Source organism: Rhinoderma darwinii, chromosome 7 (genome assembly GCF_050947455.1).
Source record: "Rhinoderma darwinii isolate aRhiDar2 chromosome 7, aRhiDar2.hap1, whole genome shotgun sequence".
NCBI classification, from domain to species: domain Eukaryota; kingdom Metazoa; phylum Chordata; class Amphibia; order Anura; family Rhinodermatidae; genus Rhinoderma; species Rhinoderma darwinii.
Genome location: NC_134693.1, coordinates 44,139,683 through 44,157,009, shown reverse-complemented (window position 1 = coordinate 44,157,009; position 17,327 = coordinate 44,139,683). Strand labels below are relative to the sequence as shown.

Sequence of the window (17,327 nt, the reverse complement as noted above, 5' to 3'; positions counted from 1 at the left end):
GAAAATCTGTAACTAATAATGCTTTATGTTTTAATCAACTGTTCCTAATTTTTATTTTTTTTAAATATTAGGCTTAAAGTTTGTAAAAAATGAGTTTTTTTAAAAAAATTCTAGATATTTATTCTAGTAATCATATAGCGTAACAATACATTTTAGATTCTGTTCACAAACCATTTGAGCCTTCCATCAGAGATATAAGTTGGTAGCATTTCCTGACATACAGTTGAGGCTGGATTCACACGAGCATGTTCGGTCCGTAAAGGACGAAACGTATTTCGGCCGCATGTCCCGGACCGAACACACTGCAGAGAGCCGGGCTCCTAGTATCATAGTTATGTACGACACTAGGAGTCCCAGCCTCGCTGCGGGTCAACTGTCTCGTACTGTAATCATGTTTTCAGTACGGGACAGTAGTTCCACGGAGAGGCGCGGACTCCTAGCGTCGTACATAACTATGATGCTAGGAGCCTGACTCCCTGCAGTGTGTTCGGTCCGGGTCTTGGGGCCGAAATACATTCCGTCCTTTACGGACCGAACATGCTCGTGTGAATCCAGCCTTACCCTTGATGGATGGCTGCAATTGTGTGGGCAAAAGTCGCCGATATGGTTCGATGGAAAAAAAAAAAAACATATACCGCAAGTTATAGTTTGGTATTACTGTATCGTTCTGTATAGAATAGCGTAGTCCTACTTCTTTATACAGCAAAAGAAAAAAAATGGTGCTCTGCAGTGCTGCTGTTGTAACTGTAATTTATATTGATGAAGCGCTATCAAGTTGGGTATGGTGACAATGTACAACTGCTTTCATCAATCTTGTTGTGGGTTGTCTACTTCCTCTTTTCAACTTTGCAAATTTAATTTTTCTGAGCTGGATGATCTTATAATAGCGTTCATGAAGCAATGCAATTACAGCAGTATTAGCATAGAACAAAAATGACCCTATCACCTTTAATGTCACAAACAACTTGTCCGGTGAAGAAGTGTGTCGCCTTCCAGTCTCAAAAGTGCAGTCGATTAATATAATATTCTACGACACTTTCCAACCTCAAAAAGTAGCGCAAACACTTGGTGTTGTCCAGTAGTGAAGGAAATATACCCCAACATGCCTATACAGTGCTGGAGAATGCTTCCCTGACTCCCTTGCCTCCCAGACTAATGTACCCCTCAGTCAGTATACCAGTCTTAGTAAATTACCCTTGATATCTCCAAAATAAGATTCAGGTTATTTTTTTGTGATTCATGTTTTATATGGATGGTTGATTGCGTCCCCTTAATTGTTTACCAGGCAGAGCACCATACATTTTGTAGCTGCTGTGGCTCTCTGCAGCTCAGTCTTATTCAAGTGAATGGAACTGAGCTGTAATACCAGGCACAGCCACTACCAAATGTACGGCGCCGTGCCTGGTAAACAATGAAGGGGACGCCGTGCTCTTTCGAGCTCATCATCAGTCCCTTCAGTCGGACCCCAAATGATACCTTATTCTAAGGATAGGCCATAAATATCGAAATTCTGGAAAGACCCTTTAAGTAAAACAACAGCTCGATCCTATGTATCCCCCAATATGTTTATATTTTTTCTTTTTTCTTTCTTTAGATAACTGAATTTTGTAATTCCAGTAATCATAACATTGAAGCGCCAAATCTGCAAAATCGAATGTGTAACTCTCAAAGTACATGGGACATTATTAAGAACTCCACTGATATAAGCAACAACCCACCAAGGTCTAACACCAGTATTCCTGTCCCCACCTTCTCATTGCTGCAACCTAAAAACAGGACTATATCTCTTGTACTTGATGTTTCAGGAAGTATGTCAACTGTAAGTTTCCATTTACTTATGAAAGCCACATGAATTCACAAGTCATGCACCATTTAGTACAGAATTTTTAATTAAAGTATATTAGTAAGTTACTTACTTTCACATAAATACATTATTGCAATGCAATTTTTGGTCCCTGGATAACCCCTTTAACATTAACTCATATGTAACAGCAGGCTAAAATTAGTATGTCTGTCACTTCTTTATGCTGCCCTCAGATAGGGCAGCATAAATATCTGACTGATCCGCTCTAAATTGGTCATACACATACAGTAGAATACATGTCAGTGAATTGCGCAGCCAAATCTAAAGTGCATGGGGCAGCATGACTGTCCCATGAAATATTAAATTGTTGAATTGTAACCCTTCCTATTGCAAGTGATGTTCGAGTCTCAGGCAATTTTCAGTCAAAGTTGGTATATAATTATTTTTGCTATTAAGCATGCAGGATCACTCAGCAAAAACATTGCGGATGACAAAAAGTCAATGAACATCAGACATTTTTAAACACCCTATAGGTCCAGCGAAAACGGTCTCAAACTAGTTTACATAATGTATATTGTAAGAAATAATATTAATTATTGTTTATTTATATAGTGCCAATATATTCTGCAGCGCTTTACAATTCAGAGGGAACATGTACAGACTAAATCAGACATTACATAGTGACAAAGCTCATTAACAATTCAAACCAGGAGGGAGGACCCTGCTCGCAGGAGCTTACAATCTATAAGGAAATAGGGTGACAAAAAAAAAGTAAAAAGGTGCTTGTTTTGTACAATGGCCCAGCCATCTTGGTTGAACATGATGGGCATGTGTCTTTTTTCAACTATACTAACTATGTAAACATGGGGTAGTACCAGGGTCACCATCAGGTCAGTACAGATGGTACTCCGGTCAGGGGCCCAGGCTAAACAGGGGCCTGCTGCGGCCGCTGGTCACTAGATAGATAAGCTTATTGAAGCCCGTGCATTTACACCTAGGTAAATGAATGGGCTTAATAACTTGGTCATTTCTGAACATGGGGCTCGCTCATTTCGCATTTGAACCTGCACGAGCCCCTGTTAAGTTCTGCTTGGACCTGCCCACCCAGGCTCCAGCCGCTGCGTCCATCTCCATGGTGACCTAGAATTGGAATGTGACGAAGACGTTGCATCACTACCTAATACAAGTATATTAAAAAATGAGGCGGGAGTCTTCAGGGCTCCCCTCACTTTTAAAATATGTTTGCATGGAAGAAGAGGGAGCTAGCAAGGGGAATCTTTTCATTCTCTTATTAATAGCAAGATATTGTGGACTGGTCGATAGTGCTGGTGATAACGAGCACTAATATTAATATATATATATATATCTATATATATATATATATATATATATATATATATATATTTATATATATGAGAAGGGGTAGGTGAGATGTGGTTGATGTTGTTCTTTATGATTAAAGAGAATCCGCCACCAGATTTATGCTGCCCTACCTGAGGAGAGCATAAAGTATTGACAGACAACCTGATTTCAGGGGTCTGTCACTTGTCAATATGGTGCAGTTTTCAAAGAAAGACTATTTATCAGGTGCAGCGCAAGCTGAGCACAGTGGGCTCTCCCTGCTGCTGATTGACAGCTATCTCCCTATTACTGTGCATAGGGAAAAACCGATCAATCAGTGGCGATGGATGGGATAGGTCCACATATAATGAATAAGGAGGACGAGCGCATGCACATCATTGAGAGGACTCCTGGCTAAATATAATTGTAAATACTGTGCCGTTTCCACACCGCCAGTACCCTTACTTAATACAGCGGTGACTAGCTGCCACAATCACGTAACATGAACACATCACGTCATTGTGTAAGCAAAGTAAACAGAGATGACTGGGGACAGGCGGATACTGGCGGTGTGGGAATGGCACAGTTTTACTAATTCCAATTTGGTCTATTTTCAACCTAAAGTTCTATTTAACTAATTTGAATTTATCATTTCTGCTCACTTTCCTCCCTCTAGAGGCTCAAAAGGTAAACCCCCAGGGGCCCTAACCTATCTCACTGTATGGGGCCCCAAAATTTCTGATGGCAGCCCCGGGTAGTACACATAAAGCTGCATGAACCAATCCTCAGCCAGTATCTGCGTTTGACAGACATGAAGTGCATTAGGGTGCAAGGAGTGTGTCAGATTCTGATGACTAATGTAATAGAGGGGCCAAGGCAAGGAGTCAGTTAAGGGAAAGTGATAGGCCTGTCTAAAAAGATGTGTTTTCAGGGCACACTTAAAACTGTAAATGTTGGGAACTAATCTGATTGTCTGGGGTAGTACATTCCAGAGGACTGGTGCAGCATCAGAAAAATCTTGGATACGGGAGTGGGAGATTTGGATTATGGAGGATTTTAATTTAAGGTCGTTGGCAGAACGTAGGGCCCGAGTAGGGTGGTAGACAGAGATTAGGGAGGAGATGTAAGGAGGTGCAGCACTGTGGAGAACTTTGTTTGTGAGAGTAATAAGTTTAAATTGTATTCTAAACTGAATGGGCAACTAGTGCAGTGACTGGCACAGGGTTGAGGCATTGGTATAGTTGTTGGTCAGAAAGATGAGCCTGGCTGCTGCATTCAGGATAGATTGGAGAGGGGAGAGTTTAGTGAGGGGAAGACCGACTAATAATGGGTTACAGTAGTCAACACGAGAGTGAATCAGAGCGACAATGAGAATTTGGGCTGTTTTCACAGTAAGAAAAGGGCGGATTTTGGAGATGTTTTGCGGTGAAGTTGTCACGAGCGTGTAAATGATTGAATATGAGGAGTACAGGAAAGATCTGAGTCAAAAGTAACCCAAAGACAGCGGGCATGCTGCCTAGCTGTTATAGTAGTACCACACACTGAGGTGGAGACATCAGGTTTAGGTAGGTTAATCTTGTGTCTCTGTGGAAAGACAGCTCTCTAATTATTTTGATGTGTTTTCTGGTTTTAGTAACACCCTACATGTGGCCGTAATCTTTTGCCTGGACATACGACAGGATTCGGGAGTGAAAGAGCACCATGTGCATTTGAGGCCTTTTTTGTCGATTTACACAACATTGGTTCACAAATGCAGGAATGCAGAGGCTCTGATGTGGAAAAAAATAAAATAAACCCCTGAGAAGTGACCCCATTTTGCAAACTACACCCTTAAAGGCATTTTTTCAAGGGTTTAGTAAGCGTTTAGACCCAACAGGTGTTTTCTATGAATTAATGGGCAACGGATGATGCAAAGTGAAAATTTCCATTTTTTTCACAGATTTTTCCTTTCCGTGCACAATATGCTGTCCACAACTTGGACCATTGGAGACACATATTCCATAAATTGTAAAGCAAGTTCTCCTGAGTATGGCAATGTCATATATGTGCTGTTTGGGCACACTGTAGGGTTCAGAATGGAGGGAGTGCAATTTGGCTTTTGGAGTGCAGATTTTAGTTGGTTAGTCGGGGCCTTGCTGACATTTCAGTTTATAATGTGGGGGCATGTGTAAGCTGGAAAGAGTACATCAGGGCCTAATAAGGTGGTATAATAATGGAGTAAATAATAAAAATGAATAATCCATAGATGTGTGGTATGCTTTGAAGCAATTCTTTATGCATAGGCCAGTGTCATACTGATAGATGGTGTTCATTCGTATTCCCCTATTGGAGCACTTTTTTGGAGTTCTTTTTGCCTTTGTAGTTTGAGAAACTTTGCTGGAAAGTGTTGCCCTGGTATAGTACAGGCGCCTTTGCTTCCAGCAGTTTGGGCCCTCCCCTTCCTGGTTCCTAAATATTATGGCCTTGATAACCACTTCTTAAAACTAAAGGAATGTTCCCCTCTGGCTTGCTCATCAGGAACATGTAACGCCTTGCAGGTATGTGGACCCACTGGGCTACTCTGCCATAACAGAACAGCTGCTGATCAACAGAGTCTGTGAGAGTCAGTAATGCAAAAGTACCTGGAAGGTCAGAAGTAGGTAAACGCCAGACAGTCAGTGAGAAACGGCCTGTGCAGGATGATGACGTGAGGCTAGGGCTCCGGACTGGAGTAGTGCAGTCATCTCGGACACTGGACTTGGCTAAGACACCAGACACAGATGGTGAAGTTGTCTCGGACACTCTGTATTGTATGGGTACCGGACACAGATGGTGAAGTCGTCTCGGACACTCGGTATGGCACGTGCACTGGACACAGATGGTAAACTTGTCTCGGACACTCGACTTGGGATTAGAACTAAACACAATTACTGGATACGGGAAAAAGGATACGGGATACAGAGTACAGGATACAGCTAAGGAACCATTTGCAGGACAAACATGGGTAGACACAACATTGCTCAGGCAAGGAATGAGTGGGCAGAGTTCCTTATATAGTTCCTGGTATGCTGGAATAGCTTGGGGAGATTTTTCTGCTGCATGTGCTGGCCCTTTAATAGCGGGAGCATCACCGGGAGAGGACAGTAATGTGCGCCGGCATCTAAGAGGGAGAAGACGCCGGCAGGAATTCAATGGCCTGCGGCTCCGGCCGCTGGTGAGTGAGAGATGCCGTCGGTCAGCAACCGTGGCCTTTACAGATGTTTTTTCATTCCTGCCTTACTAGAGCCATAACTTTTTTATTTTTCCATCGACATAGCTGTATGAGGGCTGTTTTTGGCAGGACAAGCTCTAGTTTTAATTGTTACCATTTTAGGGTACATGCAGGTTTTTGATCACTTTTTATTCCAGTTTTTTAAGGCAAGTTGACCAAAGAACAGCAATTCTGGAATTGTGTTTTATGACATATTTTTTACGATGTTTACCATGCAGTATAAATAACATGTTAACTTTATTCGGCGAGTGAGTACGATTATGGCGATATGAAATTTAAACAGCTTTTTTATGTTTTACTACAGGAAAGAATGTTCCCCTCTGACCTACACTTTAGGATATTTTTTCTTCCCTACCTTAAATGTAATTTATAACTTTTTTGTTTTCCTTTCGATAGAGCTGTGTGAGGGCTTGTTTTTTGCAGGACAAGCTGTAGTTTTTATTGGTGTGATTTTGGGGTAGATGAAACTTTTTGATCACTTTTTAGTTCGTTTTTTTTTGGAAAAGGAGGTGAACAATCTAGCAAGCACCAAATGAACGAGCTACATGCTACTCTGTTTTCGTACAGCGCCATGGTGCTGTTCTAATGACACTTACAATTTGGTCGTGGTGATGTATGTAAACAGACTAATGTGCCGTTCATTCATTTGCCACTTGCTACATCTACATATTATATGGATTCCTGTGACAGATGCCATACAGTGACTTACGTCACCCATACATTCTGATGTTAAAAAGTAACATATACTGCACTGTATACATATTTTTGCGGGATCCCTTTGGATGGATTAGCCTATTCTAAAGAAGGGCACTCTATAGTCCTTCATCGGGCTAATGGAGCCCTATGGACATGTTTAGCGTGCACATCAGGAGCTTTCCCAATATACACAATAAACTTAGGGCAAAAATGTTATGGAAATGAGGCCTAAGTAAATGAAGAGAGGTTTGAAGTAGTACAGTGTTTCCAACATTAATTATTCTTATAACTGACTGAGCAGAATTTGTAAAATACTTTTATCTTCCATTACAGAGTGACCGCATTAACCGACTTTATCAAGCAACTTCCATATTCTTACTACAGATTATTGAAATCGGATCTTTTGTTGGAATTGTTTCATTTTCAGATGATGCATACATTCTTTCAGAGCTGGTGACTATAGAAAATAATACACAAAGAGAGCATCTAAAATCTCTCATTCCAACTACAACTATTTCAGGCACAAACATTTGCAAAGGGGTCCTGGCTGGAATAAAGGTTAAGTATTTGTGGTATAAGGCTAAGACTAAGACTTTTGTAGCAAGACATTTTAGTCATAACTTGTATAAGTGATATTTAGATTACTCTTTGGAGGAATAAAACTACTCTTTCCGAAAAAAATAATTGATAACAAGTGGCTTGACTATGGCAGGTTCCAAGTGATTTAATGCAATCCTATGGGCAGTGATTTGTGTAGCTAGAAGGACTAAAAAGTTTTAGTGTAGCCCTTGCCTAAATGTGGCTTCATTACAAAGAAAATTGTTGACCCTTCGTATTCATGATATGCTTATTTATGCCCTAATTGACATTGCTGAAAATTATAAAAGCATAGAAAAAAATCAAAGCCCAGCCACAAAACAATGTAATAGTGTATCCATATCATGGAGAATATATATTACCCCCAAAGCCACAAGTCCTGACCCTATCTGTCCTAACACCTACGACAATTTTTTTTGTAGTTGGGCGCCTAGTGCCCTTTAACAGATGCCACATGCCAGCTAGGGGCAAGAGGCACACAAGATTAAAAAAAGGGTCATTTTTTTTTTGGCCGTTATAGTGAACATGTAGGTTGGTCAAGTACACCTATTTGACATCATTATACATAGAAGGGTGAGAGGGTTATTTTTTGGTAGAAATGTATTTGGCTAAACTAATTAAATGAAATTACAAAATGATTTGTAATCTCTGCCCATTTCCCCCTTAAACTTTTTTTTAAATATACTGTATGGTGTATCAAAAAAAAAGATGAAGAAAAAAATAAATAATCGATCTTAGAATGTATAATTCCAAAGGGTAAAATTTGGCTGTAGAGATTTTGGCATTGAGAGCCTTTTTGTCCTAAAAGGGAATATTCAAATAAAATAAATTTTTCTATAGGTAAACAAAAAACTTGATGGATCGACATATGGTACTGAAATATTGTTACTGACAGATGGAGAAGATGCCATGTTTACTTCTAAGATATGCTTCCCGGATGTTATAGAGAGTGGTGTTACTGTTCATTCCATAGCTCTGGGTCCTCTTGCATCAAAAGCTCTTGAAGATATTGCTGATATTACAGGTTAGTGTAATTTATAACAATACTAGGAAACATATTGTGATAAATGTTGCTGATGTACAAGGGTTTAAGTCATTAAAGGGGTCAATACATTTTCGGGGCGGGCAGCACACGAGCACTGGGGAATTTCATGAACACGAAGAAAATGGGGCGGGCATTGAGGCGTAAGCAAAGAAATGAATGGGGGAGGGGCATTGATGAGGCTATGGACCAATAGGATGCCTCAAACCCGGGACTTCGGACATGTACCCGGGTTTGACCTATTTGTCTCACGCCGTTCATTCTTTGCCAGACCTGTGTCGATACTCAGTGGGGAATCGACACAGGTGTGGCTGCATAATAACGCTCACGCACAAGCGTGTGTCGAAGCAAAAAACCATTAGGATGAAAAGCAGAACTTCTGGCTGACCAGAGGTAGCGTGAATAGGAACAAATGCGTTCCAATTTTTGATAAAATGCGTATTAGGAAGTTTATTTAATTTTGACATAGAGTATTAGTACCACAAACTTGTAAACCTGGAAAACCCCTTTAACAAAAAAAAATTAAGGGAGCACTTCAGTCACACATCGGATCTCGAAAAAAAAAAGATTCAAGTTGAAAATCTTTACTGATATAAATTGTGTCATTCGTTGAGAACAAAATGACCATAAACAATAGTCATTCAAATCACCCCAAAAATCGGCAGATCCAATTTGCATGAATTTCATCACGGCAACTCATAGTGGGACTGAGTAGTGTGTATGGCCCCCACATGTTAGTATGCATTCCTGACAACATCTGGGCATGCTTCTGATGAGATGGCGGATGGTGTCCTAGAGGATAATCTCCCAGAACTGGATCAGGGCATCAGTGAGCTCCCGTACAGTCGGTGGCACTATTTGGTGGCAACGGATGCACTGATTTATAATGTCCCATGATCCTGATGAGACAGCAGATGGTGTCCTGGGGAATGTCCTCCCATTACTGGATCAGGGCATCAATGAGCTTCTGGAAAGTCTGTGGCACTATTTGTGTCGAATGCACTATTTTAAAAATTGTCCCAGAGGTTCTCAATTAGATTCAGGTCTGGGGAACGTGAGAGCCAGTCAATGGCATCAATGCCTTCGTCATCCATGAACTGTCTGCACACTTGGGCCACTTGAGGCATCGTCCTGTACCAGAAGAAATCCAGGGCCCACTATACCAGTGTCAGATATGAAAATGGCTCTGAGGATTTCATTAGCAGTCAGCGTGCGGTTGGCTATGATGTGGAGGTCTGTGCCACCCTGCAAAGATATGCCTCCCCAGACACTCTGCCAAAGTGTTTAATGCTGGATGATGTTGCAGACAGGCAGTATTAAGTTCAGCATGGTGTCTCCAGACTCTTTCACATCTGTCACATGTGCTCAGTGTGGGCCTGCTTTCATCTGTGAAGAGAACGGAGCTCCAATGGCAGACGTGCCAAATCAAATGTTCTCTGGCAAATGCCAATGGAGCTGCATGGTACTGGGCTGTGAGCACAAGTCCCACTACAGAACTTTGGGCCCTCATGCCACCCTCATAGAGTCTATTTCTGACAGTTTTGTCAGAAACATGCACACCAGTAGCCCACTGTAGGACATTTTGTAGGGCTCTGGCAGTGCTCCTCCTGTTTCTTTTGCACAAAGGAGCAGATACTGGTCCTGCTGATGGCTTGATGCCCATCTATGGCCCCATTAGGATCTACTCATGTAGCGGCCCTTGTCCTGGTATCTGCTACTTGCTCTTGAGACTTTGCTGAGAGACAAAGCATACCCTCTTGCAACGGCTCATATGGTTCCATCCTGGAGGAGCTGGACTACCCATGCAAACTGAATGGGCTGCAGGTACCGCCTCATGCCACCAGTAGTGACAAGGCCACAATAAAAATGCAAAACTAGAGAAGAATCAGTCAGGAGGGGTAAGGAAAAAGGAATTGTCTATGCCCCCCCCCCGGCAAAACGATTCCCTTTTTGGGGGGTGTCTTGCGGATGCCTGTCCAGTGCGCCTGTTGTCACTTTCCTTTTCATCAAAGCAGGCGAAATTGATTGACGATCGCTTATACTTTCTGACTGGACAGATTGATATCCCTGAAGTTTAATTGACTAAGTGTTGCCTAGATTTTTTTGAACAGTGTATATTTCTACATTAAAAAAATAAAGTCGCATAACATAATTTTTCATCTAAACAGGACCAATATTCTGTGCTGATTTATTAAATAATATATCTTTATGGGATTAAAGTTCAGTTTTTCTGTTATAGATCTCCAAATCCCCTGCTTTGCTTCACAGTGTTAGGCTGGGTTCACACGACCTATTTTCAGACGTAAATGAGGCGTATTATGCCTCGTTTTACGTCTGAAAATAGGGCTGCAATACGTCGGCAAACATCTGCCCATTCATTTGAATGGGTTTGCCGACGTACTGTGCAGACAACCTGTAATTTACGCGTCGGGCACTTCTTTGCCACGTAATTTGAGCTGTTCTTCATTGAACTCAATGAAGCACAGCTCAAGATTTACGAGCGTCTCAGAGCGTCTCAGACGCCTCGTAAATTACGAGGAGGAGCATTTACGTGTGAAACGAGGCAGCTGTTAACAGTCTGTCTTTTCACACGTAACTGCCTCTCATCGTGTGAACATACCCTAAGAGTTAAATATAGTACAAGCGAATATAAGAAACTTTGTTGTATATCTAAATGAAAATGCCTCTTTCTCTACTTATCAGGCTCCTTTCCTCCCCCCTAAATGTTCACCCACTCTGAATTTACTGCTTTTTCTGTCATCTCAAGACAAGGTGGACAATCAGCTCACTGAGGGATCAGATTACATCCTGCCCATAGAAGTCTATGGAGAGGAGACGGGGTAGTAGGAAACAGAATCAGAGAATGAGAGAAAGAGGGAGATAGAGAAAATACAGATACAGTAAGTGTTATATCTCATCCCAGTACTCGATTTACAGATGCACGGCTCATTACTGTATGATGTCCTCCATGTTGCTGCAGCTTCTAAATATGTAGTTGTCTTGTGCCACTACTAGGAGGTGCTTTCTCTGCAGCTCCTATTGATTTCAATAATAAATCTATTTTCAGTAAGCTAGCAAGCTCCCCCTAGTGGTGGCTGCAGGCCTGTAAAGCGTCATTAAGGTTTCAGGTGACTTTACAGAATCATTTGTCGTGTGTTTGTTTATGAGGAAGAACTATTCCTGACCTTTATATGACTTGTTAAAAAAACAAAACGTATAAAAGAAACAACCAAGCACACATAGTGCATGAACCAGTAAAGGAACAACTGATGATGGAAATGGTAGTCAAATATGCTGACCTGCTAAAGTTATGCTAGGAGTACAACATTCAATAGAGCATTATCTGATGATTCAGAGGCAGAAGGGTTAATAAGGTTACAGCCCAGGTTCCGATCCGAGACCTGAACGGTCCAGATATGTAATAGAGGTGAGGAAAGAAACAACGGTTTGTTTAGGGTGCAGCTGAGTGGTAATCCCTCCGTCACCATATAGGTTTGGTATGGATCGGTAAGGAGATAAATCCAATGAGGTCCAAAAGTTATTTATTTGTACAATAAAAATGACGCGTATCGAGGCCGGACTGGCCTCTTCATCAGGTTGGGTACAAATGATGTATAAGTTCAAGATGCATGCTTTTTTTTATATACAGAGCTTAGACTGACAGTAACGAGGACTACTGGGTCAAGATTACAGCTCACATTCATTATAACAGACGGTGCTCACAAGAATCGCTAACATGGAAGCATAGCTGAATCTTATTTGTTAAGCGTATAATAGTATCTCAAGTTAAAATATATTGTATAAATATACGCCATAGAACTAAAATTTTATTTGTAAAGAAATTAAAACATGTATTGCTGTTGCATAACGGCATTTTGATATATTATTAAAAATATATATACAACTTGTCACGAGGCGGGTCAGTGGAGCCACTAGGCCGTACCGCCACAGCGGGGAGGCAGCTGGACAAAGAACAGGAAACCCCAGCAATACAATGTCCCTCACATGGGTACCTGGGTAGTCCAGACAGTAGCCGCAGCTCTGGTACAGATGGAGAAGGTCGCAGCAGGTAATGCCAGACGTGGCGGATGACACAGGTGCCGCAGGTTGCGCCAGACGTGGACGTGGCAGATGACACAGGATGTGGCGGATTCCTCCGGACATGGCAGATGACACAGGACATGGCGGATTCCTCCGGACGTGGCAGATAACACAGGATGTGACACGACTCCGACACTAGTTGGCACAGGAACAAGAACAGCACGGGATACAGGAACAGGTAACAAGGCATGGGTAACAACTGGAGCGGGAAACACTAAGGGACCATTTGCAAGACAGACTGGGAAAACTAACAACGCTCAGGTAAGAATCATAAGGCCTGGAGCCTTCTTATAGACCAGGAAATCATGGCAGTTGATGATGATGATTTCCTTTGTGCGTGCGCTGGCCCTTTAAGGCCGGGCACGAGCGAGCGCGCGCACCCTACGGGACACAGCAGACCGGAGCGGAAGTGAGCGCTGGCGTCTCCTAGGAAGGAGATGGGAACCAGCGCTCACGGATCCATGGCTGCGGGTGTCGGGAGGTAAGTAAACCCGACGGCCCGCGGCCATAGACGCTACACAACTCTATCTGCAGGATAATTGTTTCACAAATAATAAAAAATAAAGCTTGTGAGCACTGTCTGTTATAATGAATGTGACCTGTAACCTTGACCAGGTAGTCCTCGTTACCGTCAGTCTAAGCTCTGTATGTAAAAAAGCATGCATCATTTGTACCCAACCTGATGAAGAGGCCGGTCTGGCCTTGAAACGCGTCGTTTTTATTGTGCAAATAAATAACTTTTGGACCTCATTGGATTTCTCTCCTTACCGATCCATACCGAACCTATATGGTGACGGAGAGATTACCTCTCGGCTGCACCCTAAACAATCCGTTGTTTCTTTCCTCACCTTTATATGACTTGTAGACTGCATTTTAAGTCATTTTTTTTTCTGTGCAGGCTCGATCTCAATTTGTCCGTTTTCTCTGAACTCCACTCCAGTGGGGAGAAGTCTAACTGATATGATATTTCCCATAAACAGCACACACAAGGGGAGATCCTGCTCCACTATCCCTCTCACACACATACACAGAAGCAGCGGCAGGAAGGGCATTATACTGTAGTAAAAAGCAATGTTGATGTGAATCCTGCACTGGGGTGAAACAGCAGAACACTTACTAGAAGCAGCTGCGTGGTGCTTGTTCGCCCTTATCACCTTTCCAAGATCCTTGGATTAATTCCCCATATTAAAGTTGTAGGGCCTGTGAAGAGAAAATGCTGCAAACCTGGGCTAGACCCCCTCTCTCCACTGGCCACTTAGCAGGCACATGGGCTGCCAATATGATATGGGTGGCCCATAGTATGCTGGCCCAGATAGACAGTTTAGTCAGGGAAATGCATAATCATTTTAAGTCCATATCACAGTATATATTATGAAATTGATATACTTACTGCACCCTATTGTTTGACATTTATGACCACGTAATGTGTTTCTATTATTTCAATGATTTTAAGTCACAAATTTTGTGCTGATTCATTTCATAGTCTATCTTTATGGGGGTTGTCGCTCAATGTTTCTTTTAAAGAGTTCCAAATCACCTTTTTCTTTACACAGCCAAAAAGTAAAATTATAAAATTCTGGGTTCCACTTAGTAAATAGAGATTTATGCAGCTACCTTTGGACTCAATAATGAATCTTTCTTTGGTATGCTTCTAAACTCCACCGAGTGATGGCTGCAGGCATCCAAAATTGTATCTTTTAAATTAATTGTTAATAGGATAGGATTATAAAAACGTGGCAGCTGTCTTCCATAAACAAGACCACACCTATCCATAGGTTGTATGTGGCATTGTAGCTCAGTCCCATTTACTCCAATACAGATGAGCTGCAATGCCAGAAATAACCGCTGGACTGGTGCAGTGCTGTTTTTGGAAGAAAGAAGCCACATTTTTCTAATACTGGACAATCCCTTTAAGTAAAAAATAGATTAAATTTTGTCTTTCATAATATGGAATGTTTGTTCTGCATAGGGGAAACATTATATTTAAAAGAAAAAACTATTAAAGACTAATAGAGATAGTTTTACAGGTGGATCACGCTATGCAGCAACAGACAAACTAGATGCCAATGGTTTGATTGATGCCTTCAGTGGACTACAATCTGGAAGTGGAGATGTCACTCAGCAGGTCCTTCAGGTTAGTGACTAGAACAACTTAAAATTAGATGATATAATGAACAAGACGTAATAAACATCCTCAACAGCCTCATAACCCAAGTAAACCAAAAAGTAAGATTGCTCTGATATGGGTACGTATTGTTACTCACCTCTCCTCATTCTAGGGCTGGTACCTGCTCTTTGCTGGTCCCAGCAACTACCTCCATAGCAATGTTTGGGTTGCATCACCATAGTAAAAAAGTGTAACATGACAACTTAATCAAGCAGCAGGTTTTTAGAACATGGTCTATTAGAACATGGCCATTCTGGCATATATTGCCTGTGCTTCAGTGTTTCTGCCTAACACTCATTCCTATTCTATTATGGTTCTGCTTTTGTGATGTTCACTCAGTTTTTTACTATTGATTCTCCATGCACTATAATTTTGTAGAATTTTTCATTTGATTATGTATACTGCACTGTGGATATGCCATAAATGTTAAAGAAGGGCAAACCCCTTTAACTATTCTCTGAGCTCCACTTACAGATCGGGCCTCCTTCCTTAACAATAACATATGTGAAGGAAGGGGGCCCGATCTGTGAGTTGCTGAAAGTGCACAGGGAGGGAAGAGGGCCCCCTGATCTGTCGCACGGCTATGCCGATCTATTTGCCAATCTATGCGCACAGCGTTTAGGGTAACTGAGCGGGCCCCCACCCCCTCCAGGCCCCTGTGCAGCGGAACCGGCTGCACCGGCAATATGTCCGCCCTGAAGGGGATAGGACTTTACAGCTGCAGTCCAGAGAATTACATTGAGTTGTATGCAAAACTGTAGACTGCATCTGTCACTCGATAGTACATGTACAAATCTGCAGGAAGGTGTCAAAATTCACATAAAGGTGAGGTTCGGGCAGTTTTAAACCTGGGCTACACAGTGAATTTTTGTTGTGCTGATTGATTTTAACTCTCAACAGCAGCAATCCAAAGGATTGCATTGAGATGTATGAAATCATGCGGTCTGCAGCTGTCACTCGATAGTTTAAATAAATCAGAATTACAAAAAGTCCCTTTGTAGCCGAGGGCTTAAGGGGTTTTCTAGCCCCATAAATTTAAATAAAGTGAATATGTACTAAAATTACAAAACATGTTTAGCAATAAAGTCCACAGATCACAATGTACCATATACAAGTACAGATTGTCTATCAGAATTACTATGTTTCATATTCCTTTATCAGCTTGAGAGCACTGGATCATCTCTTGCACCAAGTACCTGTATGAATGGTACCGTTTTGATTGACAGCACCGTGGGTTATAAAACAATCTTTACTGTCACATGGAAAACCTTAGTACCAAGAATTAGTATAAAAGACCCAATAGGAATTGTGTACAATACCGCAAACTTCTCTAATGATGCAGCTACCAAGTTATCAAGCTTTCAGATCCAGGGACAAGCTAAGGTAAGTTTCCATTTCTAACCTTATAATTTCTATATATTTCTTTACATATAAGCTAAAATTATATTTAATTTGATATAAGTTAAACTTAAGATGAACCCAAAAATTGGTAGGCAGTTGCAAATATTCACACAAAGTTGTGCTCATCTCTGGGTTGCACACACGAATAAAATTCAGAATTTCTCAAGCATTTTGTTTGAATTTTCTCGGTAAATTACAGTATATTATGGATATACTAAAAAAATGCTTCATTAAGGTCAGTCCCTTTCTGTATACTCATTGAAGTTGTTGTTATGATAATTATTATCATTATAAAAAATAACCTAACAATAATAACAAAAAAAAGAGGGGTGCTGGACTGCCCATTAGTTCTCCATCCTCACCCTAGGTGCATTAGAGAGTAACATCACCCTGTTGGTCTGATAGGAATTACACAGTGCTCATATGATGATGGTGCACAAGCCAGGCGCTACTGACTGTGGGCAGAGGTGGCGCTGAGTTGAGGACAATCCAGGTAAGAGAGGAGGCCCACTTCTATTGGTTGAGGGATCATAAGACCTCACCCTGGCTGTTATACAGTAGGATCTTGCTTCGTGGGAGCTGTCCTCATTTTCCGTGATCCCTTTGAAGAAGTTTTATACCCCACTTAGTTGTTAACATATCTTTATTGCCTTTTGTATAATATGTATTTTATAAAAACAGATTTCAAAGAGAAGATTTTTCATCGCTCGCAGTTTTCGAATGTTTGTTGATGTTTTTTTTGGCTTCGCTCTTGCTAAGTCACATCTGGCAGTAGAGGTATGATGGAGATAATGGAGTGGGCCAGCGGATGTTAACATACTGCCGGCTAAGGGTATATGATGTCAGTGCCAGTTTAATAGCAGTTTACTTTAAATAAAGAAGCTGTGACCGACCCTCACTCAATAAATACAAATACTGTCTGAGTATT

The 17,327-nt window shown here is 41.5% G+C and overlaps 1 protein-coding gene across 1 annotated transcript in view; it reads left to right on the top strand.

Moving 5' to 3' along the window:
* Positions 1–17,327, top strand: part of LOC142657448 (calcium-activated chloride channel regulator 1-like) — a 76,614-nt gene that overhangs the window by 7,161 nt on the left and 52,126 nt on the right. The window contains exons 7-11 of the mRNA XM_075832478.1: positions 1,595–1,819; positions 7,425–7,649; positions 8,529–8,712; positions 14,859–14,965; positions 16,160–16,381. Coding sequence (XP_075688593.1) covers positions 1,595–1,819; positions 7,425–7,649; positions 8,529–8,712; positions 14,859–14,965; positions 16,160–16,381 — 963 coding nt within the window. The remainder of the gene's footprint in view (positions 1–1,594; positions 1,820–7,424; positions 7,650–8,528; positions 8,713–14,858; positions 14,966–16,159; positions 16,382–17,327) is intronic.